The sequence below is a fragment of the Malaclemys terrapin genome, chromosome 15 (genome assembly GCF_027887155.1).
Source record: "Malaclemys terrapin pileata isolate rMalTer1 chromosome 15, rMalTer1.hap1, whole genome shotgun sequence".
In the NCBI taxonomy this organism is placed as follows: Eukaryota; Metazoa; Chordata; order Testudines; family Emydidae; genus Malaclemys; species Malaclemys terrapin.
In genome coordinates this window covers 18,507,646-18,534,319 of record NC_071519.1, presented here as the reverse complement: position 1 = coordinate 18,534,319, position 26,674 = coordinate 18,507,646, and the positions used below count along the sequence as shown (strand labels likewise).

Here is a 26,674-nt window from a genome sequence, read left to right as displayed (position 1 = left end):
GAAGCCCATTGCTTCTTGTCCTATCCTCCAAGTTTAAGAAGAACAATTCTTCTCCCTCTTCCTTGTAACAACCTTTTATGTTCTTGAAAACTGTTATGTCCCCTCTCAGTCTTCTCTGCTCCAGACTAAACAAACCCAATTTTTTCAGTCTTCCCTCATCAGTTATGTTTTCTAGACCTTTAATCATTTTTGTTGCTCTTCTCTGCATTCTCTCCAATTTGTCCGCATGTTTCCTGAAATGTGGCATCCAGAACTGGACACAATATTCCAGTTGAGGCCTAATCAGCGCAGAGTACAGCGGACGAATTACTTCTCGTGTCTTGCTCACACACTCCTGCTAATACATCCCAGAATGATGTCAGGGAAGGTGGAGAGGAAACACAAGGGGACAGGTGCTGCTAGTGAGGGAAGATGGGCCAGGGGTTAGTGTGCTAGCCAGTGATTTGCAGGTCCCTGCTCTGCCATTGTCTATGCAGCTTACAATGGAGTTAATAGCACTGCCCTGCCGTGCTGAGGTGGTGGGAGGATAACTCCATTAAAGACATGTGAGGGGCTCAAGTACTCAGGTAAGAGGGGCCATGTAAGTACCATAGGTAACTAGTTACCAGCAGGAGAGGGCTGGTCAGGCAGCTGGGCGGCCAGGGCTGAGGAAAAGGGGGGAGACGGGCCCACAGGGCCAGCGGGATGCCACTAAGAACAGGCCGCTCCGCACAATGGAGTGGGAGCCCTTGGGGTTCTAACACCCCCACCCTGCTGGGCTGGGCTCTCTCGTGGCAGGGGCTGGCATTCACAGCTCTCGGCAGTTGGGTTTTAGCAGGCAGTGGGTTTGCTGCCCTCTCTTTGCACTCAGAAATACTTTAAAGCAAGAACTTTTATTCACTAACCTAGAGAATAAAATGGTGGCGCTGGGGTCAGCGCTTGGTGGGGAAGAGACAGAACCAAAGAGTGACATGTTGCTTCTTGTATCTAGCCTGGTGGACATTGCTCTTAAAGTCATAGGATCCAGCAGGGGGAAGGTCTGGTGGGTAAGGCACTAGACTGGGACTCAGGAGAGCCGGGTCCAAGGCCTGGCACAGACACCCTGAGTGACTGTGGGCACCACATGGGGGCAGATTTCCAGAAGTATTCAGCTCCCATTGATGCACCTAAGTAAGTGGGCGGTTTCCAAAGAGCTGTATGTGCTGGGCGCTGACCAGTGGAGAACGTGGCCCTTAATCTCTGTGCCCCAGTTCTCCAGCTATAAAATAAGGATGATACTGTCTTCCACCGTTGGTCTGCTTCGATTGGAAGATTGTTGGATCGGGGCTGTCTTTCTGTGCATGTAGAAGAACAGGAGTACTTGTGGCACCTTAGAGACTAATGTGTATAGTGTCCAACAGCAGGGGGCGCTGCTCTCATCCGGGACCTCTCCACCTCACTGCAATGCAAATAACTAATATTCACTTCCACCCAAGTCAATGGAAATGCTGTCCCCAAAAGACCTGCATGTACAAGCTCTGGATATAACCAATTCAAAAAAAGCCAGCGAGAAAAGGAATCGTCCATAAGGAAATAAATGAGATCAACTGTTACAAAAGCACAATCAAATCCAACCCTTTATTATTAGTTGTAGTTTTAATAATGTACATGACACTAGACAAAAGCACAGAATTTATTTCATAATAGAGTTAACTTTAATCGTTACACAGGAATTCCCAATTAAAGAGGAGGCAAAGTATACATCTTAATCAAACCTCCCAGTCTAGAAACCCTCCATCTAGAGGGGCTGTTAATTACATCACAGATTGACAATTCAGAAGAATACTGAAGTGGAGTAAATAAGGCTTTACACATCATCTTCCATGACATGAACACGTGGTTCTGCTCTGTAAAGTCCCTGCATCTTAGCCCCTTCAAACCCAGCTGACATCGTGACAGAAATATTCTCAGCTCGTTAGCAAAGCTGAGGCAACCCAGCGCTGAGCCCGAGATGCTGCCTGTCCTTGTGAAATGGCAGACGCCAAGTGCCACTCGCTTACCAACGCGTGAGGCAGTGGCAGAGGGGGCGTGAGGGCTAGAGCTAGTCTGTGGAAGCTACTTTACTGGTGCTGAAGGAGAGAGCCCAGCATGAGCTCCCCGGAGGAGTTTACGGTGCTTCATTTTACTTGTCAGCAGAGCACATCTGAGGTGGCGGCAGAGACACAAACAGGGCCACTGTGCAAAGCAGAACCGCGTTTAGGTCCAACAGAATCTAGAGCTGGCTTGAGCACAAGCAACAGAATATTGCATCCGTCCCAGCTCATGCAACCCATAGTGTGCATGGAACAAACAGTGAGCCATCGGCCTTTGCAGCTGCACACCGGAACCATTGGGGCAGGTTTCACCGTGCCTCGGTGGGTCACGCTTGAGAATACCAAATTCAGGACAAACGGCTAAGAAATAGGGCAGACACCCCCCCAAAACCAGGGTTGCCAGGTGTCCAGTTTTTGACCGGAATGCCAGGTCGAAAAGGGACCCAGGTGGCTCCAGTCAGCACTGCTGATCGGGCTGCTAAAAGTCTGGTCAGCAGTGCAGCGGGGCTAAGGCAGACTCTCTGCCTGCCCTGGCTCCACACAGCTCCTGGAAGCGGCCAGCATGTCCGGCTCCTAGGCACAGGGCTCTGTGCGCCACCCCGAGCGCCGGCTTCGCAGCTCCCTTTGGCTGGGAACTGTGGCCAATGGGAACTGCAGGGGCGGCACCTGCAGGTGCGGGCAGCGTGCGGAGCCGCCAGGTTGCCCCTGTGCCTAGTAGCCGGGACCCACCTGAGGTAAGCGCTGCCAGGATGGAGCCCGCACCCTGAACCCCCTCCCGCACCTCAACTCCCTGCCCCAGGTTGGAACCCATTCCCACACTCCAAACCCCTCAACCCCAGCCCCTTCTGCACCCCAAGCCCCTCATCCCCACCCCAAAGCCCGAACCTCCAGCCAGAACCCTCACCCCCTTCCTAGACCCCAACTCCCTGCTCCAGCCCAGTGAAAGTGAGTGAGAGTAGGGGAGAGCGAGCGACAGAGGGAGGGGGGGATGGAGTGAATGGGGGGCAGGGCCTTGGAGAAGGGGCTGGGCCTTGGGGCAGAGGGTGGGGCAAGGGTGTTCGGTTTTGTGCGATTAGAAAGTTGGCAACCCTAATTGGTGATTATTCTCCCACAAGATATACCAAACCAGCAACAAAAGTAAACTGACTCACAACACTGGACAACAAGAAGTCAGAAATGCAAATGCAACCTCCTTAGGTATTCCAGTCCTTGGTTCAACCCCCAGACACTAGACAATGATGAGTAGTTATTTAAAACCAATTTCATCAACCAAAGGGTTCTTCTGATCCCAAGGGACCAGCCACATACCCAGGTCAATATATAACTCAGATCTTACCCCATAATCATGCTGTTGCCAATCCTTTAGTATCGAATATCTAAAGGTTTATTTATAAAAAGAAAGAGGTGAGAGTTAAAATTGGTTAAAGGAATCAAGTGCATACAATAATTGCATATCAATAATTGGATCAGGCTTAAAGCAGTGATGGCATAAACTGCTGGCTTAAGTCAAGTCTCTGGTTGCTCCCAAATCACTGGAAGGTCCTCAGTCCCTTGGTTAGAATGCTCCCACCAGTATAAGTCCATAGTCCAGAGATCAGAGCAGGAAAGAGGAACAATGGAGATGCTTGCAGGGTCTTTTAGAGCTTCTGCCATGTGGAGGGAAACTCATTGTTCCAAGCAAAGCCTTCAGCACAGTTTGTGGGAAAGCACAGGCACACGATGGAGTTCAGTACCACATGATCTAGTCACATGCCCTTGCATGCTTCGATGAGTCATAGCAGAGCCATTGCCCATATTCTAGCTAGAAAGTCCAGCAGGCGGGAATAAGCTTCTTCCATGGTCTTGTGTTTGTTGATGGGCCATCAACTAGAATAGTCCCTTCACAATGTGCTGGCTAGAGTGGATGTAAACTACCCTGTGGGTAGCAACAAAGAGTCCTGTGGCACCTTAAAGACTAGCAGATGTATTGGACCATAAGCTTTCGTGGGTGAATGCCCACTGCATCTGACGACGTGGGTATTCACCCACAAAAGCTTATGCTCCAATACATCTGTTAGTCTATAAGGTGCCACAGGACTCTTTGTTGCTTTTTACAGATCCAGACTAACACGGCTACCCCTCTGATACTTGATACCCTGTGGGTGTTGCCCAGGAGCAAACACATTCGAAATACAGGTACATAGTCAATATTCGTAACGTCAGACACAACAACGATACATACATACAAATAGGATAATCATATTCCACGAATCATAACGTTTCCATTGACACCTTATGTGACATATTTTGTACAAGATTTGTTGCAATTATGTAACCGTGGTAGCAACAATGATCTACGTGGTCATATTTTAATCATATAATGTCACAGCAGGTTAGAGAGCCACCTGGCAATGCCCAACGGACTTTGCCCAGTTACTGTCCCGGAGAACGTGATGGAGTTCCTTACAGACTGCAGCCCTCCACACAGGCTACAGATGCTACCTAAATCTACACAGAGAGCGCCAGGACACCAACTTCCAGGCACAGCCTGTGGCACAGTGACAGGGTAAAGTGCACTGTTACCCCACAGCATAATTGAACAATGGAACTCACTGCCACGAGATATCACTGAGGCCAAGAGCTTAGCAGGACTCAATATTTAGAGAACTGAATGTTTACATGGATATGGAAAACATTTATAGTTACATTAGAGGGTCAAATAATTATTAGGACATATATAAATCTGATGAGGTACAACAAGGACAAGTGCAGAGTTCTGCACATAGGATGGAAGAATCCCATGAACAGCTACAGGCTGGGGACCGACTGGCTAAGTGGCAGTTCTGCAGAAAAGGACCTGGGGATTACAGTGGACGAGAAGCTGGATATGAGTCAGCAGTGTGCCCTTGTTGCCAAGAAGGCCAACAGCATATTGGACTGCATTAGTAGAAGCGTTGCCAGCAGATTGAGGGAAGTGATTATTCTCCTCTATTTGGCACTGGTGAGGCCACATCTGGAGTACTGCGTCCAGTTTTGGGCCCCCCCACTACAGAAAGGATGTGGACAAATTGGAGACAGTCCAGCGAAGGGCAACAAAAATGATTAGAGGGTTGGGGCACATGACTTATGAGGAGAGGCTGATGGAACTGGGGTTATTTAGTCTGCAGAAGAGAAGAGTGAGGGGGGATTTGATAGCAGCCTTCAACTACCTGAAGGGGGGGGTTCCAAAGAGGATGGATCTAGACTGTTCTCAGTGGTGGCAGATGACAGAACAAGGAGCAATGGTCTCAAGTTGCAGTAGGGGAGGTCTAGGTTGGATATTAGGAAAAACTATTTCACTAGGAGGATGGTGAAGCACTGGAATGGGTTACCTTGGGAGGTGGTGGAATCTCCATTCTTAGAGGTTTTTAAGGCCCGGCTTGACAAAGCCCTGGCTGGGATGATTTAGTTGGGGTTGGTCCTGCTTTGAGCAGGGGATTGGACTAGATGACCTCCTGAGGTCTCTTCCGACCTTAATCTTCTATGATGGGAGCCAGGTAGACACCTCTCCTGAGGGCAGGTAATTCCACCTCAGGACACCAGGGGGCACCCTGCCTGTTCCTCTGATGAGGCAGGTACTGGCTATAATTAAACAGGACACTTGGCTGGACTTACCCCAGGTCTGACCTGGTCCAGGAAAGCCTATGTAATACAGTTAAGGCACTGGTTAGACTAACCGAACCCATGACATTATGGTATAAAGAAGAAGCTGTTTCGAATCAATGTGATTTCCAAAGCACCCAGGGGATCTTGACGTCCAATTCCCATTCATTTTAATGGGTATCCAAAGTCCTCAGGCGGCTTTGGGAATCAGCCTAAAATGACAAGTGAAGTGTTCATTGGCTACGAGTAGGGCCCTACCAAATTCACAGCCGTGAAAAACATGTCACAGACTGAGAAATCTGGTCTCCCCGGTGAAATCTGGCTATTGTGGGGGTGGGGGGGGAAGGGGACACCCACAGGATTGCAACCCTTACTTCTGCGCTGCCTTCCGAGCTGGGTGCCCAGCCACCAGCCGCTGCTCTCCATTCTCTGTCCACCCAGCACCATCAGCAGCAGCGCAGAAGTGAGGGTGGCATAGTATGGGGGGAGGGTTTGTTACTTTTTGCAGAGAGGCAGGGCCGGCCTTACGGGTGTGCAATGTGGGCAACTGCTAAGGGCGCTGTGGTCATTCCCCCCCTCCACACACTGCCAGCCCAAGGCCCCTATAAACCCCAAGTGCTGGGCATTGAGCCGGGGAGGAGCAGGGCTGGGGACTCCTACCTTGTGCTGGGCTCCAGCTGCTAGTCCCGGCTGTGCTGTGGAGGGGCAGGAGGGACTTCCTCTTCCCCTGCATGGCCTGCTGCCAGGTCCGGGTCAGACCCACCCCAGGGAATCTCCCTGGCTGCTGGCTGGGATCCTAGGTCTGAAGGCAGCGCCGTCACCAGCAGCAGCGCCGAAGTAAGGGTGGCAATATCGCGTCCCCACTACCGTAGCCTTGTGACTGCTCCCCACCTTCCCCCTTTTGGGTCAGAACCCCCATGAAATTTCAGATTTAAATATCTGAAACGGTTACATTGAAGGTTTTACAAATCCCATCATAATGAAATTTACCAAAATGGAGCGTGAATTTGATGGGGCCTTAGCTACGAGTCTATATTCTCTCTGCATCACCCCGCCTCCTAGCAGTTGGCCCAGCCTGTTCTTAATGCAGAGTCGATAACAAACGGAGGTGCTGGCAGCAGGTGCTTGTTGTAAAGGGGACACTGTCTGTACTCACACGGCCACTCTGCCCACGCATAGCGCAGGCGGGTGACAGCGGCCCTGCAGCCAGGGCTGGACAGCGTCACTGCGTGGGAAGATGCCGACACCATGGGCGCTGGAACCCACTGGCACGGCTCCTGCACCGAGAGCTGGGGCCGGTCAGAGCAGCACACCTGCCGGAAGAAGCACAGACCAGTCACGTGACCTTGCTCTGCCGCACTGAGCTGTTGCTCTGTTGTTTTCTGGCTGCATCGCTGCGCTCTGGGGTGGAGATGGCAGAACTGCCCTGCAGTGCATGCGATTGCTTAGGGCCCCACGCACCTCCCAGCTCAGCCTCCTCTCCCCCTCGGACAGCAGGGGACGCAGCTCCCCCCACCTCAACAGCAGGAGAGGCAGCATTTGCTAGATCGCCCCTCTAGCCCTGGGCCCCAGCACATCTGGGATTTGTCCACTGCAAACTTTTATTTAGACAACTAGCCAGCGTGCGGCAAGAGCTGCCTGCCCCACTGACATCGGGCCAGCTATTCCAGCAGGGGGCACAGCCCGAGCTGATGGTGCTGGAGGGGTCATGTGCCCCCCCGGAGAGCACTCAGGCTAGCCCAGTAACAGTGCAGCCCCTCTGCCCTTGGTGCTTGCCTTGAGACGTGCAGGGACCCCCATGCTCCTCACCTCAAAGATGCGGTCGTGCATTAGAAGCAGCAGGAGTTCCTGGCCATACGTCACGTTAATGAGGCCCCTGGCTCCATCCACCACGACTTTTGTAGGATATGGGCCTTGGAAGACCAGGCCTTTCTCTCCATATGCCACAGCTCGGGCTCCCAGGTGCAGCCGATATGCCACGTTCTGTTTATCCCGGGGGTGAATGCTGCAAAGAGGGAAGCAGAGGGGAAATGATGGGGAGAGGGCAGGGAGCCACTTCCCAGCAGTGCAGCCAAAGGCAGTGGCTCCTGAAACTCCACCTCTGCCAGCAGAGGGCGCCGTGTAGCTCCAGGGTGCCCTCACCCCACCCCAGCAGCTAAGAACTTTGTCGAACTGCAGGATGAGTCAACGGGACCCTGCAACAACTGCCTGGAGAGGTTGGAGGTGGGAGCAGATGCTGGAGGGAGCAGGTCTGCCAGGGAGGGGGACTGACTGAGACAGCAGCCAACCCTGGAGGTAAAGAAGTCAACCCTGGGAGGGGAGGGCTAGGGGCTCCCTCCACAGCAGCAGCAGCGTCTCCTGGACTGCAGACTGGCTGCAGGGTCCCAATCAAAGGGCCGATGACCAGGCCTGCTGCTGGGGTGGGGAGCAGCAGGGAGCAGTGGTAGGTCTGGCCTGACAAATGATCTGGAAGGGAAGAGGGGAGCAGCTGTGACTGCCAGGGGGGCTAGAGGAATAGCACAACGGGACCAGGAGAGGTTAGAGAGGCCACCGGCCAAACCTGAGCCAAGGTGGGAGCCAAGCAGTGCACCCAAGCCCGTTGTGCCGCCCAGTACTTGACAGGGCTAGCGACCTGTACATCTCCCCGCCTCACACACCCAGCTGGGCGAAGCACAGCTAACAGATCTGGGAGGCCAGTGACATGGGGGTGGGGAGTGGCCCTGGAGCACTGTGCATTAGGGGATTTCTTCTCCTCCCCTTTCGGCACTCCCTGTCCTCCTCCTCTTTCCCGGCCCTGCCCCACTCTCCTCCCACACTGCAGCATGGCCCAACAGACGCCTGCTTCAGCCCCGCCCCTCATGTGTGTGGAAAGGCCCTGGCACCTCCAGGCCGGGTGCTATGGAACGTCCCCTGGGTGCACTGCAGGCTGCTGTGCAGGGAGTGGGCAGTTACCTGCCGTAGGGCGAGTGCTCGTCGCACAGATCCACCGCCACGGCCATGAAGGTGTTGGGCATTCTCTTGTTGGGTGCATAGCCGTAGTCAGCTGTCTGGTGCCACCGAATGCGGGGGAAACTGTCATCCTGGTCCTGCCGGCGGAACGTGGATAACTGCAAAGACAGGGAGAGTTGGGAAAGAGCTGATCCCCCACTGGGGCCAGAGCCACCCCCCACCAGCCCTGCTTCCTAGTGTCCCACACATCAACCCACCCTAGCAGGGGGCGGTCCAGGGGGCCCTGACTTGCACCAGCAGCCCCATACTAACTCCCCATGCGGAGAGTTGAGCTTCTGCTCCACTCCAGCCCATGAGACACCGGGGCCAGGGGACGCCCCCAGCCAGGCAGAGCAAGGTCACCATGGCATAGAGCAGCAGTTCTCCACCAGAGCCCCGTGAGCAGGTTTCAGGGGGTCCGCCAAGCAGGGCTGGCATTAGACTCACTAGAGCCCAGGGCAGAAAGCCGAAGCCCCACTGCCCGAGCTTGCTATCCCCAGTGCCGGCCTGGCTTTTATACAGGGGCGCTGGAACAATGTGTATAGTGGGGGTGCTGAGAGCCATTGAACCAAACTGTAACCCCTGGATATGATGGAAACCCCTTCAAGCCAGGGGGTGCAGCTGGACCCCCAGCTCCCCTAGTTCCAGCACCTATGGTTTTATATGCAGAAGTGGAGTTTTTATAGCATGTTGGGAACCCCTGGCACAGAGGGTGGCAGGCAGGCAGAGGAGGAGTGGTGGGCTGGGACAGAGGGCTGGTGACCGGTGGGAAGGGAGCTGGGCGAGGCCCATCGGCGGGACTGCGGGCAGAGCACTAACTCTAAGGTCAGCTGGACTCTCTCAGCTCGTCCCCTCACGCCCTTTCCCTCCCCATCCCTGCTGGGCTCAGTCCTTCTCCATCAGCTTCTCCTCAGAGTGCGCCTCTGACGCTCCTCCATCCCAGCACTCTCCTCCTTCCTCCTAGGCCTCTGCCTCCACCCATACACTCCCTCTTTCCTCCTCCTCCCCTGCTCACCTGAAGCCAGGAGAGCCTGGGGGTGAGGCAGACAAGGGGACAGAGCAGGGGTGGCTTCTCTTCCCCCTTTCCCCTCCCAGTGCGTCAGGAGGGGAAATGAGGGTCTAAGATGTGGGGGGCCCTGTCTTCCCCCGCTCCCCGTTCTGCTGTGAGGTAGAGACAGGAGCAGAGGAGCCGGCACGGCACAGACCCCAGCCAGAATGAAAAGGGGACAGGCAGCAGTGCCTGACTGCCCCACGGGGGCAAGAGCGTATATCACCCCTCCAGCACAACTCACAGCTCACTCTCCCCCTACAAGGCCTCTATGCCGGGACTTGGCGCCTATGGCAAGACCACTCCTGGGTCCATTAGCGTCAAGGAGTCAGCAGGGAAACTCTGATCAACCTGACTCAGCCTGGCTCTCCCCTCGGTCCTGCGCAGCATCAGGGATCGCTCTGCAGTGAAGTGAGCGAAACGAGCAGCGAGCAGGAGCTGGCTCTGAGCAGCGATTCCTGTCTCCGTGGTCAGTACCCTGGCTACCAGTCACCTGGACAAACCCAAAGGGGAAGAGCGGCTGCGTTTGCCCCTCAGACCCAGCATGGAAGGTCTTGCGCCAGTCCGCGATGAGAGCTGGGAACGTGCAGTTGTACAGATCTGTGTTCACTAAGGCGTTCGCTTCACCTGCAATGAGCACACGGGAAAAATGAGAGCTGCGCCCAGCACCCGAAGTGGCGTGGCCGGTGCCGTGATACGCTGCCAGACTTACCCTGGTACCAGATGACGCCCGTGAGGGACATGTTGAGGAGCGGGTGGATCATCGCATTCCAGAGCACAGAGGGCATCTTAGGGCCAGAAAGCAGCGTGGGAAGAAGAAACCTACGACACAAGACAAGCACCGATTGATGGGGGGCAGCACCTCACGCCACACAAGGTGACCGGCCAACTCCAGGTGGCATTGATTCCCTACGGTGGGCAATCACTGGACTTGTTTCTCGGGGACTGGATACACAGGACCAAAAGAGATGAACCGTTTGGGGTCAGACTGACAGGGCTAAAAGCACTGGGAAAAGACGAGCCCAGCCCGAGGGAGATGAGCTGGAAAAACAGCCTCTAGGGAAGGGGTTAAATGGTCACCAACGAGATGCCGTTCCCAACTCCTCTGGGGTTATTCCAGCACGTGCCCTGCCAGCCCTGCCTGTGTCATTGCTCTAGCAGCATCGCACTCCCCCCGGGTACCAACCCACAGGGGAAGCTTTTCAAGAGTGGAAAGTCAGAGCTTGAATTACTCAGGTGCGGAACGAAATAGGGTTTGAGGCTGGCCCAGCAAGGGCCAAATTCCCAGTGCCTTTTGGTCAATGTCATGACCAGGGTTTTTTTAAATGAGTCAATTTCACAGTTTCAGATGTTTACATCTAAAATTTCACGGTGTTGTAACCCTGGGGGTCCTGACCCCAAAGGTGGTCAGGGTATGGGGGTCACAAACCTATTGTAGGGGGGGAGGGGTCACGGGATTGCCACCCTCACTTCTGCCCTGCTGCTGGCAGGTGCACGGCTTTCAGAGTTGGGCAGCCAGAGAGGAAGGCTGCTGGCCAGGCACCCAGCTCTAAAGCCGGCACTACCGCCAGCAGCAGTGCTGAAGTGAGGGTCGCAGGCTATTGGGAGAGGGTGGGTTACCATATGTCATAGAATCATAGAAGATTAGGGTTGGAAGGGACCTCAGGAGGTCATCTAGTCCAACCCCCTGCTCAAAGTAGGACCAATCCCCAACTAAATCATCCCAGCCAGGGCTTCGTCAAGCCGGGCCTTAAAAACCTCTAAGGAAGGAGATTCCACCACCTCCTTAGGTAACCCATTCCAGTGCTTCACCACCTGCCTAATGAAATAGTTTTTCCTAATATCCAACCTAAACCTCCCAGTATGCAACTTGAGACCATTGATTCTTGTTCTGACATCTGCCACCACTGAGAGCAGCCGAGCTCCATCCTCTTTGGAACCCCCCTTCAGGTAGTTTAAGGCTGCTATCAAATCCCCCCACACTCCTCTCTTCTGCAAACTAAATAATCCCAGTTCCTTCAGCCTCTCCTCATAAGTCATGTGCCCCAGCCCCCTAATCATTTTCGTTGCCCTCCGCTGGACTGTCTCCAATTTGTCCACATCCTTTCTGTAGTAGGGGGCCCAAAACTGGACACAATACTCCAGATGGGGCCTCACCAGTGCCGAATAGAGGGGAATAATCACTTCCCTCGATCTGCTGGCAATGCTCCTATTAATACAGCCCAATATGCTGTTAGCCTTCTTGGCAACAAGGGCACACTGCTGACTCATATCCAGCTTCTCGTCCACTGTAATCCCCAGATCTGTTTCTGTCCAGTTTTCCCAGCAGTCTCCTGCCCCAGTGGAGGGCTGACAGCTGGAGCTGCAGCCTCCCCGTGTGGGGGAGGTGACAGCTGGAGCTCCAGAGCTTCTTGCAACTGGAGGAGGTTCCTGGAGATGTGTCTGACCTGCCCTGGGAGTGGCCCCTGCAAGGGAGGAGGAAGTCTGGTCCCTCCCCATCCCCTGCCAGGACTAACAGCTGGAGCCGGTGCAGGGTAGGAGCCCCCAGCTGGGTGCCAGATTTCACCGGGGAGATCAGATTTCACGGTCCATGATGTGTTTTTCACAGCCGTGAATTTGCTCTCAATGTCCTCACCGACTGGCTTCGCCTGTGAGCCCGCACTCCTGCAGCACCCTTCCTGAGGACCAGGATTCAATGCAGCTCCCTCCCCAGGAGGACTCCACTAATCCTATGGGGTACCGGAGCGTCTCATACAAGTGACGGCCAAACAGCCAACACACAGCTGAGAAGTAGCTGAAGTTCCCGTGACCCAAGTTTTCTGTTCAGGAAAAAGAGAACCGAAAGGCAAACATCAGAAAACTGCAGGCGATGCAAACGTCAGGGGGAGCTTCCAGAGGCAAAGTTGCAAGTGCTGGGGGGGACGCCCCCACCAGGGAAATCCATCCTGTGGGAGGGCCAGTGCAAGGACAGAGTCTACCTGGCCAGTGTCCTGTCTGATCCAGAGGAGCAATTCCAAAGGGAGGGGAATTGTTAGGCTGAATATCAGGGAAGCCTTCCAGAAATGGGCATTACCTCGCAAGGGACGGGAGAAATTCCCGTTCGAACTGGACTGAATAGCACACTGTAAAACATGCTGGAGGAAACAACCTGGATTAATCCCAAGGGCTGCCTGGAGAGGACATCACTGCTCCCTACAGCAGCTTCCCACCCATTTCAAAGGTCTTGGTCCTTATCTTTAAGGCGCTCAATGGCCTAGGTCCAGCGTATCTAAGAGCCTCGCAGTCCAGGACGAAGATGTGGTTGACAACTCCATTCCTCAGGCACAATGGAACTTTCCAGCACCATGGTAAAGCTGGTCGGTGCAGGAGACAGAGCTTTCTCAGGGGCTGGGTCCAGAGTCTGGACCGAACTACCTCAGGACCATCACAAACCTCCCCACCTTCCACTCCAAGGGCCAGGTACCTTCTCCAACCAGTCACTGCTAAGACACAGAGCAGTATGGCCATGTAAAAACAACAAAACCACTCCCAAAGCAAACGGCTCCACTGCATGCATAATCCTGCCCCTGGGAGAGGATGAGAGAAAGAATAAACTGCTCGTGACTGATGCTAAATGCACAACTGGAAACTCAGATATTTTTGAGGGTGAGGGTGGAAGAACCTATCCAAGGGTGACCAGATAGCAAGTGTCAAAAATCAGGAAGGGGCTGTGGGGGTAATAGATGCCTATATAAGACAATGCCCCAAATATCAAGGCTGTCCCTATAAAATCTGGACATCCCTAACCTATATAGACTAGAACAAGTATTCTAGAAATCAGAGCTGGAAGAGAACACCTCCAGGATGTTAAATTTATACATAGGGTTTGCTCTGTTTTGCTTCTTTATGATGGATGAAGAAGGCCTGAAAGGTTCTTTCTGCTTGTTTTTTTACCTTAGCTAAACCTGGAAGGTGGCATCTGGTCTCGCCCAGTTAAACAACAGGGTTCTGGAAAGTCTCAGAGAAGGTGGGCTGACATTCCTGCCCCTACGTGTCAGTTAGGCTTTGGAGCTAAACAGGCCCTTTTTAAGGGGGATTTGTACTGACCCGTTTTGTACTCACCAGCTGTCGGTATAGACCACTCCAAGTCAATCTTCGCCAGGTCCTGCAATTCCACTTCAGACTGAATAAGAGAGGCCGTGAACACACGGACATATGGATAGAGAGGTGCCTCGGAGAGCTCCCTACTGGCATTGATTATCTAGGAAACAGGCAGGGCGGTGAATCATCATGGCCTTTCCTACAGCAGTCATGGCTGCTAATTGCGTGGTTAACATACAGTCTGCAGTGCTGAACTCCTGCAGGTCCCAATGACAAATACTCCGGAGGGTGAGGTCACTCCGGAGTGCAAGAGGCTGGGAAGTTGTGGAAACTCCAGCCACATGGGAGAGATTTAAAACTAGACTGGACAAAACACTAGGAAAACTGAACTGGATTTCTATGATTCCTTGTCGCTCACTTTGCAAGCTTAATGTCTGACCCTGACAGATCAAAAGGGAACAACTTTCTTTTTCTTTGGACATAGTTACCAGCCCTGTCCCAACCCCTACAAAGGCTAATGCCTCATTACATACTGGAGGACTGGAGATTACCTGGGAAACTGTCATCTCCATGTTACTTTGCCCACTGCAGAGCCAGACGTCTCCAAAGTAGATATCCCGCAGCGTCAGATTCTTTGGCTCTTCCCTGGAATGCTGCTCTGCCATCACACTATAAGGGCCACCATGGTCCGTAGGAGCCAGTACAACTTTCCAGGTCCCAGAGTGCTCTGAAACATGAAGCAAAGGACCCTGACTTGATAGCAGCAAAGCCAGCAAGCACAGATCCCTGATTGGTATCAATCCAGCGATACAAACAGAGGTTTTTATTAAATGAAAAGGGACATTTCATATCATGGTGCTTTAATAGGGCTAATTTTACAAAGCTGAAAACAATTATGAGCCAAAGCAGCTGGGAGGAAGAATTTAATTAGAAAAATATGTGCAATAATTAGGAATCATTTAAGAACATCTTACTAGATGCCCCAAAAGCCACAATCCCACAAATGAGGAAGAAGGTCGTGCCCATTAAAAAAACAAACAGGTTTAGAGGGGAAGTGAAGACAACTACAAAAACTAAAAAAATAATATATAACAAATAGAAGAAAGGTGAAGTTGAGAATAATGAATATAAATCAGAAGTTAGGAATTGTAGAAAATTGATAGGGGAAGCAAATGGACACAAGGAGACATCTATGGCCAGCAGAGTCAAGGAGAAAAAGGAGTTTTTAAAATGTATTAGGAACAAAAAAAATCCTGACAATGGTATTGGTCCATTACTAGATGGAAATGGCAGAATTATCAATAACAATGCTGGAAAGACAGAAGAGGTCAATAAATATTTCCTTTCTGTATTTGGGGGAAAAAACAGATATAATCAAGGGCTATCAATTAATAGCAGTTAGCTTGTGTGATTAACTCAAGAAATTAATTGTGATTAAAAAATTAATCACAATTAATTACAGTTTTAATTGCACTGTTAAACAATAGAATACTAACTGAAATTTATTAAATATTTTGGATCTTTTTCTACATTTCAAATATATTCATTTCAATTACAACACAGAATGCAAAGTGTACAGTGCTCACTTTATATTATTATTTTTATTACAAATATTTGCACTGTAAAAATGATAAATAAAGAAATAGTATTTTTCAATTCACCTCATACAAGTACCATAATGCAATCCCTTTATCGTGAAAGTGAAACTTACAAATGTAGATTTTTTTTAACATAACTGCACTCAAAACAAAACTTCAGAGCCTACGAGTCCACTCAGTCCTACTTCTTGTTCAGCCAATCGCTAAGACAAACAAGTTTGTTTACATTTATAGGAGATAATGCTGCCCTTTTCTTATTTATAATTTCACCTGAAAATGAGAACAGGCGTTCGCATGGCATTTTTGTAACCAGCACCGCAAGGTCTTTATGTGCCAGATATGCTAAATATCTTCATACTTTGGCCACCATTCCAGAGGACATGCTTCCATGCTGATAACTCTCGTTAAAAAAATAACGCGTTAATTAAATTTTGAGTGAACTCCTCGGGAGAGAATAGTATGTCTCCTGCTCTGTTTTACTCGCATTCTGCCAAGTATTTCATATTATAGCAATCTTGGATGATGACCCGGAACATGTTGTTCGTTTTAAGAACACTTTCACTGCAGATTGGACAAAACGCAAAGAAGGTACCAATGTGAGATTTCTAAAGATGGCTACAGCACTCGACCCAAGGTTTAAGAATCAGAAGTGCCTTCCAAAATCTGAGAGGGGCGAGGTGTGGAGCATGCTGTGACGGGGTGTACTGGCCCTGCAGTGGGCCGCCAAGGGCTGACCAATCATTGTGGGTCCAGGAGGCCACACCCCCTCTTCCCTGATGCATATGCTCCAAGTGGAGAACTTAGATGAAAGGAGGCAGCCCAGGCCAGTCAAGGGGAGACAGGGGTGAAGGAGGAAGGGAGTACACTGCTGGCTCTTGCAGAGGTACCTGCAGTGCCCCTGGTGGTAAAGCCCGGGGACCAGGTCCGGGACTACCCACCAGACGACCCGCCAGCTGTGGAGACCACTGTGGAAGCCGATCCACTGCTCGCTGAGGAAGCTGCCTAAAGTATGCCCCAGCCCCGAGAGGCATGAGGCCTATAGACTGATTGTTCGCTTGCCTCACCCCACCCCGGGGTTGCAGCCTGCTTGCTGCTTCGCCCTGCCCAGGGGGCTAATTCCACAGACTGTTTGATTTTTTGGCCACTCAGAATCCAAGGATTACCCGTTTAGGTGACCCAGTGCGCGGGCCGGGCCACAGTTGACAGAAATCACCCCCGGGGAAGCCCACGACCAAGTGGTGGAGTGGGCCACCCCCATACTGGACTGACACCCCAGCTCGACCAGCAAGGCCCTGCCCATCATTCAGATGATGAAAGTGAACATATGTCGAGCCGCACTGCTTTGGATCGTTATCGAGCAGAACCTGTCATCAGCATGAATGTCACCAGCATCACCTCTGGAACGGTGGTTGAAGCATGAAGGGACATATGAATTTTTAGCGCATCTGGCAAGTAAATATCTTGCAATGCCGGCTACAACAGTGCCATGGGAATGCGTGTTCTCACTTTCAGGTGACACTGTAAACAAGACGCGGGCAGCATTATCTCACTTGTTTGTCTGACCGATTGGCTGGAGTAGGACTGAGTAGACGTGTAGGCTCTAAAGTTTTACATTGTTTTATTTTTGAGTGCAGTTATTTTTTGTACATAATTCTACATTTGTAAGTTCAACTTTCATGATGAAGAGATCGCGCTACAGTACTTGGATGAGGTGAATTGAAAAATACTATTCCTTTTGTTTTTTTACAGCACAAATATTTGTAATCAAAAATAAATATAAAAAGTGAGCACTGTACACTTTGTATTCTGTGTTGTAATTGAAATCAATATATTTGAATATGTAGAAAACATCCAAAAATATTTAAATAAATGGGATTCTATTATTAACAGTGCAATTAATCACAATTAATTTTTTTTTTAAATCGCTTGACAGCCCTAATATAATCTCATCATATGATGATGATGATAACATGCTCCATTCCACTAGTATCTCTGGAGGATATTAAACAGAAGCTACTACAGTTAGATATTTTAAAATCAGTAGGTGCAGATTGCCAGCTCTTTTAAAACTTTTGGAAGCAGGTTGAGGAGCAGACTGGACCATTAATGTTTATTTTTAATAAGTCTTGGGGAAGTTCCAGAAGACTGGCAGAAAGCTAACATTGTGCCAATTTTTAAAAAGGGTAAACGGGTTGACCTAGATAATTATAGGCCTGTCAGCCTGGCATTGATCTCAGTCAAGATAATGGATTAATAACAAACTATAGGAAGGTAATGCAATGAATGCAAATCAACATGGGTTTAAGGAAAATAGATCTGGTCAAACTAATTTGATTTTTTTATGAGAGGACATGTTTAGTTGATAAAGGTAATAGCACTGACGTAATATACTTAGACTTCTGTAAAGCATTTGACTTGGTACAACATAACATTTTGATTAAAAAAATAGAACGATATAAAATTAACATGGCACATGTTAAATGGATTAAAAACTGGCTGATAGATCTCAAAGTGTAACCGTGAATAGAGACTCATCATCAAGCAGGTGTGTTTCCATTGGGGTCCACAGGGATCAGTTCTTGGCCCTATGCTATTTAACATTTTTATCAATGACTTGGAAGAAAACATAAAATTATCACCGATAAAGTTTGCAGATGACGCAAAAATTAGGGATGTGGCAGATGACGAAGAGGACAGGTCACTGATTCAGAGCCATCTAGATCCCTTGGTAAACTGGGCATAAGCAAACAATATTTAATATGGACTCTTCAGTTTAGCAGGGGAAGGTCTAACACGATCCACTGGCTGAAAGTTGAAGCTAGACAAATTCAGACTGAAACAAGGTGTACATTTTTAACAGTGAAAGTAATTAACCATTGGAACAATTTACCAATTGTCGTGGTGGACTCTCCATCACTGACCATGTTTAAATCAAGAGTGGCTGTTTTTTCCCTAAAAGCTCTGCTCTAAGAATTATTTGGGGGAAGTTCTGTGGCCTGTGTTACACAGGAGGTCAGACTAGATGGTCATAATGGTCCCTTCTGGCCTTGGAATCTATGAAAATTGTCACTTAAACCCCACCCCAGACTCTCTGAAATTTGTTCTCCTGCTGATGTTCTACGTAACTCCTGCCACCTCCACCACAGAGAGGCAATGGAGAAAATATGATTTGCCTCTGGTTTTTCAGTATGTTGACTTTGTGCATTCTACAGCACGTGAGGAGCGGAGTCAGTCGTCCCTGAGGTTTGTGCGGCGCTTTCCCCCAGCAACAGGAACAGAAAAACATTTTAAGCTATAAGAAGAACGTGATTGGAAAGCCCCAAATATTGGCAAAGATTGTCTTTCTAGGACCACATCCATCATCCTAGCGTCTCCAGTAACTGGGGATGGGAGAAGAGAAGGGGACACCATGATGTCCACTAGGAACCTCGCAATGCAGGCCAGATTTACTGGGAAGGACATAGGCCCCAAACCCACATGCTGCTGCGAGTGATCAAATCCCTGCACCTGGTCAGAGCTCCAATGCCTTCAAAGGAGCTCTGTGGGGGGGCATCCACATGGGTGTGACATCCCAGGGTACAGTCCAGACCAGTGGGGGGATTGCATCACCCCTGCTCTGCAAGCTTGGATGCCTTACAATGCCTGTAAGCCCCACCTGGGCTGCTCACAAACAGATTTCTAGCATGCAAGCCACATGCTGAGTGTTTGTGTGTAACTGCAGCCTGCCAGCGACACTTGGGTTACACTCTGGGTCTCACCAGCCGTGGTTACACTGCACGGTGACCGCAACACACCCCCAGTCCCAGATCTCCCCCAGAAATGTATGTCCTCTGCTGGCCAGCCCTCTCCTGGATAGTGCAAAATACTTTAAGTTTGTTATTCCGTAATAGGAACAATAAGCCATCCCATTATTTCAAATAGTTATTCAGACACTTCAATTTACACACACAGGGTTAGCTACAACAGTAAAACAAGTGTATTAACTACAAAGAGAGAGGTTTAAGTGAGTACAAGTAATGAGGTGTAGAAATCAGAAAATAAAGATAAAATGCTTACTAATGCCTAACTTAAACTATATCAGATTCAAGCCCAGCTTCTCATCACATGCTTTCAGCAATGTTACTGAGCAGACTCTCAGGTCCGGATCCCTCCCCCAGAGTTCAACACTTGCTTCCTTGTTCTTTTCAGGTGCAGTGAATGTGATAGGCAGGGAGAGAGAGGGGTGGTTCCCTTGGCCCCTCCTTTTTATAGTTTCAGTCCCCCTCTTGAAACACATTTCCAGCGGGCACTAGGAGACAAAAAGTCTGTGTGGAAGGATGTTCCTTGCTGGCTTTTCCTCACCTGTTTGAGCTTCCTTTGTCTCTCCTTCCTGCTTGATGACTCTGTTTACTGCTTAAATGCAAATTAAGCAAAGCACAGACTTTTTTGGTTAGGACAGCAATGTTTGCCAACTTCTGTTGGGCAGGGCTATGGGTTCGGAATACGTGTTAATAACACCATACAGGGGACTCTTGTAACTACCTGTACAATGTTGCCACAGAGTTTATCAGGACAATACGGACCAGCAAATTATGAGTTTTCAAACGATACCTTACAAGACATACTTTGTACAGAGATTATTACACCTCTACCCCGATAGAACGCTGTCCTCGGGAGCCAAAAAATCTTACCGCATTATAGGTGAAACCGCGTTATATCGAACTTGCTTCGATCCGCCGGAGTGCACAGCCCCGCCCCTCCCGGAGCACTGCTTTACCGCGTTATATCCAAATTCGTGTTATATCGGGGTAGAGGTAGAAGCAAAGCCCTACACCTGAACAGAGCCCCAAAGCCCTCAAAGGAGCGCTGCAGGGTCCATCCACATGGGACAACATGCAGGATGAGGGTCTTAGATGCTGGGGGTGGCGGGGTGCTCAAAAACGACTGCTAACCAATTATTTGTATTGATGACTTCCAGTTAACAGTGTCCATTTAGAGACCTATAGGCCTGAAGCTAAAATGGGAACCACAGAGTGAATTCAGTTGAAAAGGAGGATAAATTTCCCTACTATAGGGTATGTGTGTTAAAAGGCAAGACTTTATGGGCATTCTTTTATTCCAATGAAGCCCTCTGGTTAATGATAAAGCAGAGGCATTTATATCATCCCAGATGCATTTATATCTGAGTAGAAGAACTTCAGAGAAGCACCCATTTGCTGGAGCACTTTGGCTCTGCGATATCAATTTCAGAATATGCTCAGCACCTTGAACTGATTTTACAGCTGCAGAACTGAGCCCAAAGAGATTAAATAACCTGCCCCAGGTCACACAGAAATTACGGCTAAACTGGGAATTGAATTCCAGTCGTCGATGCCTTAGGCCAGTGCCCCAGCCACAGCGTCATCACTGCTCTTTCAACGCTAGTCCAGCAGGTGCCCCAGGAGACCTCCAGAAGAGCAGTCAAAACCTGTCCGGTGTGTGTGTGTGTGTGTGTGTGTGTGTGTGTGTGTGTGTGTGTGTGTGTGTGTGTGTGTGTGTGTGTGTGTGTGTGTGTGTGTGTGTGTGTGTGTGTGTGAGTGAGTGAGTGAAAGAGAGAGAGAGAGAGAACAGGGGGTTAGACTAGATGATCTCCTGAGGTCACTTCCAACCCTGATATTCTATTCTACAAGAGGAGGCAGGCAACTAACTTTTTTCCCTTTCCATGTCGCCTTCAGCTAGAGCATTGTATGAAGTACGTACAGACCGAAAGTCAGAGCTCAGTTATCATTTGGACAGATAAAAGATAAAATAAATCCCCCTTTTTATCCCCATTCCTACACTGAAGAACCGGCACTCGTGCACCTACTTAAAATATCATTTTGATGGCAGCTCAGTAAATAGAGATTCAATTGTTTGAAAACCCAAATGTGCTAGAGTTGGTGTCAAGACTGCAAAAAGGAAGTGTGAGAGGGAGGCAGATTAAATACCAGAAATGCTTCAGCTCCAGGCAGAGATCAGGGCAGAACCTGGTCAAATGTGGCAATACCTGACTTAGTGTGTCTACACGGGCAAATCAGAGAAGCACAGATTAAGACTGAGTTTGCTATGTGAGTTCAAAAGCCCCCTCACTGGTGCAGGTTTGGCAAAGGGGGCACTTTTGGCCTGTATGGTGGGAATCTCCACAGAATGCCACTTTGGGGAAAACGATCTGACCATAAACTGTAAAATGCGGGCCCTACGCTGCCTTCTGCTGTGAGGCCTGGAGAGAAGCCAAAAAGAGGGTGCACAAGGTCTATGGAGGTGCACCACAAATCTGTGCGCTCCAGACAACTGTCAGTTATTGCAGAAAGCAAACAGGCACTTGGGAAGTTGGGACTAGAACATGCCTCCTTCAATTCCACAAGCTTGTACCACGTGAACTACTGGAGAAGCCATCTAACTAGTGCAGCTCCCTATCCTCTCTGAAGGTCAGACGGCAACAACACAAAGCCAACAAATCATAGAGGAAACAGGGTTTGGTGCCACATTCCCCACTGCCTGGGAGCTCATCTGTAGGACAGCCACTTGGTTGGGGAAGTGGATAGTTGCTGCTGTTTGGGGGATGTTTCCTGGCCCTCATCAGAGGCAGGGAGTGGGGGCAGAGAGGCCCTGGAAGCTGTGTGGTCATGAGGAAGTGCAAAGCAGTAAGAATCTGAGATTTATTTTATTACCTTCAACTTGTGCCATTTTCTTCATTATTACTTTGCTTTCTTTGGAAAGAGACACGGTAACATTAGCGCCAGCTTCCCCGTAGCCCCATACCACTGCGCCGGCTGGTTTCTTCTGTAATACCATGTGGTCACCATAATAGGATGCAAAGCGAAACGTCACACCTAGGATCCAGAAAAATGTCATGATCGTCCTGCAATATTTTACTCCTCTCAGAAATGCCAAACCCCCTTATCCTCTACGGGGTATGCACTGGGAGGTAGGTAACTGTTAGGAATTTCTGTCTATAGCTGTCATTTTGTGAGACAGAGTTAACGAAGCACGTTATGGGGAGACAAACACACAGTGCTCTCCCATGACAACTTTCCTTTTGTTCTTTCTTATTTTGTTGTTTCCCTTTATCTAAAGTAAGTCTTGATGGCAGCACACAGTAGCTATTGATTTTGTTGTGACACCTACAATATTGGTGTTAAGATAATACAGCATGTTTGAGCCAAAAATCCTTCTAATAAAGCAAACAAACCAACAAAAATTGATCATTTTCTGACAGCATAAACTGCTAATAAATACATATTATTAAATACTGACTTGAGTGGCTCAGATATCAGCATGATACAAATACCAAGACAGATAAGGAGGAATAGGAAAAACATTGTGTACTATAAGCTACTCTGTTAAAAAGCCACATGTCAATTGTAAACACTGCTTCTAGCATGTAACAATTAAATGGGCAAGATTTTGAGGAGGATAAATAGGTCCATGAGCGGGGAACTGAAGAACTTTAATTGCTGGAATCATCAAAAGGTAATTCCACACAATTGAAAAAAAAATTATTTCTCCACTGATTCAGTGTTGAAGAAATCATAATATTGTACGAATGCTGTAAATATGATGATGGTTGGACTTTAATAAATAATCGGGACCAATGTGTAACAATACTCATAGTAGTTCAGCTGTGTATTACCAGGGCCCTGTTTATTCGGCTCCCACTGAATTTACCACAGAATTCACACTCTGCCCATCTGTCACGGAATTCGCCATTTCTAGAATCTGAACTTCCATATAAAAATAATTGTGTTTCGCTCTTTCGCGTGATTTTGAAGATAACCCTGAAAACATGAACTGCCCGTAACCAATGCAATGCTGTCTTCCAGAATCTGCAGTTGGGACTCTGACACGTGTAACCAGCCCCATCTCTTAATGGAATGTTAGTCATCTTGAGGATTCTAGAGTTATCTAAAATTTCAATATCTAGATAATGTTCTTACCTGACGATTCCAATCCACCTCCCTTACCACCCCTGGGGTCCAAAGCCCCAGATGGCCACACATCCAAGTACCACCCCCTTACTTCCATGATGTGGCTATTGGCCAACACAAGAATCTGTGCATACAGCCAACTGAAAATGCAGAAACAGCATCAAACAAATGGAATTTAACAGCACGGAGGAGATTGCGTTAATGGGATTAGTCACTTTCATAATTAATTCAATAACAACCCTTCATTTTTCATTTAAATGAAACTACCAGAATTTTCAGTTTGCTGCACTAAAGCCCTGCATAATTCAGAGCAACAGAAGTAAACAGACTCTTAAAAGGACACATTACAGAAAAACAAGACTGAAGGAAAAAGAGTTACCAGAGGAGCGACACATGAGGGTGTAGTAGGATGAAGGGAGAATGGGAAGACCGGGGAAATCCACAGGAACAGACAGGGGCTTTTATAGAAATTTTGCCTCCTACAAAATTGTGTGTCTCATTTAATGAGGGAAGCAAACCCAAAACAAAACAGAAAAAGCTGAAAATGGTGATGAAGGAAGGGGCAGAGAGTTCCCCAAATCTGACCTGTCAGGGGTATTCTACACCCTAACTTTTTTTTCTTTTTAGATTGAGAGGTAAGTCCCCAGCCACAAGGTTTCCAAAGGGGCGGAATGTCTCAGTGAGATTTTTATTGCAACCACAGAAGCCTAACCAACTTGCCTCTCTCAGGTGCTCCCTGGAAGCAGGAAAGTCTAGACCAGGCCTGCACAACACGCGGCCCGCTGTGTGGCCCGCGGGCAAGTGGTGGGGGGCGGTTTCCGGGTTCACCCCCTGCCCGGGGGGCCCGACCTCACAGCCCCGCGCGCCGCGCTCTGACTGCCCTGACAGTCAGAAGCGCGGCTGCCAGGTTTGCCCCCTGCCGGGGGAGGTGGGGGGGGGAAGGCGACCTCAGCCCCGCGCACCGCGCTCTGACAGCCCTGACAGTCAGAAGCGCGGCTACCGGGGGGCCCGACCTCCCCCACCCCTGGGCAGGGGGCGAACCCGGCAGCCGCGCTTCTGACTGTCAGGGCGGTCAGAGCGCAGCACGCGGGGCTGAGGTCGCCTTCCCCCCACAGCAGGGGGCGAACCCGGCAGCCGCGCTTCTGACTGTCAGGGCGGTCAGAGCACGGCGCACAGGGCTGTGAGGTCGCCCTCCGCAACACGTGTCTCCGTCTCCCGCTCCTCCTGCCTGGCGTCCAGCGTCACTTCCGGGGCTGCTGAGGCGGGAAGCGCTGGGCACGAGGCAGAGCCGGTAAGTCCGAGCGAGGGGAGAGGTACCTGGCCTGGGCTCGAGCCGCAGCTCACGGGGGCTGGGGTCAGGGGGATGTCCAGCTCAGAGGGGCTGGGCTCGGAGCTGAGGTCAGGGCTGGGGGGGGGGAATGGGGTCAGGGGGGTGTCTGGCTCAGAGGGGCTGGGCTCGGAGCTGGGGGTCAGGGCTGCTGGGGGATGGGGTCGGGGGGTGCTTAGCTCAGAGGGGCTGGGCTCGGAGCTAGGGGTCAGGGCTGGGGGGGGGCTGGGGTTAGGGGGTGTCAGGCTCAGAGGGGCTGGCGGTCACGGGGGTGTCCGGCTCAGAGGGGCTGGACTCGGAGCTGGGGGTCAGGGCTGCTGGGGAATAGGGTCAGGGGGTGCTTAGCTCAGAGGGGCGGGGCTCGGAGCTAGGGGTCAGGGCTGGGGGGGGCTGGGGGGAGGCTGGGTTTCGGCAGGGCTGGGTGGCACTGGGGGCCTGTTTCAGCACGGCCGGGGGGTTTCGGCCCTCAGCTATTTTCTTTGGAGTAATATGGCTAGGGTTACCATATTTAACAAAAAAAAAAGAGGACCCTCCACGGGGCCCTGGCCCCGCCCAGTTCCCACCCCCAGCCCCGCCCCAACCCCGCCCCTTCCCCAGCCCAACCCCACCCTAACTCCGCCCCCTCCTCCCTCCCACTCCCAGCCACACGAAAAGGGCTGCCCGAGCGCTACCGGCTTCATGGTTTGCCGGGCAGCCCCCAGACCCTGCGCCCCCGGCCGGCGCTTCCCCAGCGCAGCTGGAGCCCGGGAGGGGAAGCGCCCAGCCGGAGGCGCAGGATCTGGAGGCTGCCCGGCAAACCATGAAGCCGGTAGCGCTTGGGCTTCGGGCAGCCCCTATGCCTCCGGACCCTGCGCCCCCGGCTGGGCACTTCCCCTCCCGGGCTCCGGCGGCGCAGGGTCCGGAGGCACGGGGGCTGCCCAAAGCCCGTAGCGCTCGGCTCTTAAACAGAGCCAAAGAGTCGGGGAGGAGCAGAGCCGCCGCGGCTGGAGGCGCTGCTCCTCCCCTGACTCTTCGGCTCTGTTTAAGAGCCGAGCTGCCCGAGCGCTACCGGCTTCGGGCAGCCCCCATGCCTCCGGACCCTGCGCCGCCGGAGCCCGGGAGGGGAAGTGCCCGGCCGGCGGCTGGGGTCCGGAGGCAAGGGGACTGCCTGAAGCCCATAGCGCTCGGGTAGCTCGGCTCATAAACAGAGCCGAAGCGTCAGGGGAGGAGCAGAGAGGCGCGGTAGGGGAAGTGCCCGGCCGGCATTTTCCCGGACATGTTCGGCTTTTTGGCAATTCCCCCCGGACGGGGGTTTGATTGCCGAAAAGCCAGACATGTCCGGGAAAAACCGGACATAACCCTAAATATGGCCCTCGCCGCTTTACGAGTTGTGCAGGCCTGGTCTAGACAGAGAGAAGGAAAGTTCTCGCTGCTGGGCCCCTCTGATTTGTCACTAGAAAATCAGTTTTGCTTCTCATGTTCTCTCGCTTTCTGGGCAACACTTTTCATGCACAGGATATGGCTCGTGGGAAGGGAAGCCCCCTCTCTTCCCATTAATCCCTCACCTTCTGCAGAAGCCAGCGTAAGCACAAGCAGCAGGCAAGCAGCCATTTCCTCTACAAGATAACGGGACAGCTGCCAAGAAGTCAAATCACATGATTAGGACAGAATTCTAGAGTGAGTTTTAAAGAGACAAGCTTCCACCTCCAGTCACTGAGTAAAAAAGAGGCCAGAGGGGAAAGTTAGCAGGACTGTGTGTGGGGGTGGGGGTGGGGGGTGGGGGGGGGGTTGGACACCAGTGGTGACAGCAATAGTGGGAAATCAGGGGGAGGGGGGGAAGTGTCTAGCACAGACACAGCCCTTTCTTACCAAAGCCCCCAGATGAACAGGGACAGGTCACACTACTCACAGAACCAAAGCCAAGGGGTACAAGTGAGTTTAGGGCAAAAATCTCGTGTGCCTCAAAGCCAGGGGCTTGGCACAGAGCAGCTGCGGAGCCACTAATGAGCTTGACCAGCAGCCACCACACATTAGACTCCTTCACACGGGCTATCCCC

At 50.8% G+C, this 26,674-nt stretch overlaps 1 protein-coding gene across 1 annotated transcript; it reads right to left on the bottom strand.

Annotated features, from left to right (window-relative positions):
* Positions 1–4,096: 4,096 nt before the first annotated feature.
* Positions 4,097–26,226, bottom strand: SIAE (sialic acid acetylesterase). Its single transcript, XM_054005855.1, has 10 exons — positions 26,183–26,226; positions 22,055–22,216; positions 14,340–14,515; positions 13,810–13,948; positions 12,344–12,527; positions 10,421–10,530; positions 10,202–10,335; positions 8,625–8,779; positions 7,482–7,677; positions 4,097–6,985 (listed from the first exon to the last, which is right to left on the bottom strand). The coding sequence occupies exons 2-10, from the start codon at positions 22,176–22,178 to the stop codon at positions 6,731–6,733; spliced, it is 1,473 nt and encodes a 490-aa protein (XP_053861830.1). The 5' UTR covers positions 22,179–22,216; positions 26,183–26,226; the 3' UTR covers positions 4,097–6,730.
* Between the last annotated feature and the right edge of the window lie 448 nt (positions 26,227–26,674).

Coding starts and splice junctions, on each gene's coding strand:
- SIAE (XM_054005855.1), bottom strand. CDS start 22,178: ATGGTATTACAGAAGAAACCAGCCGGCGCAGTGGTATGGGGCTACGGG. Junction 14,516..22,054: donor GAAAATGGCACAAGTTGAAG/GTAATAAAATAA, acceptor TTCATGTTTCAG/AGCACTCTGGGACCTGGAAA. Junction 12,528..13,809: donor GTGGTCTATACCGACAGCTG/GTGAGTACAAAA, acceptor TTTCCTGAACAG/AAAACTTGGGTCACGGGAAC.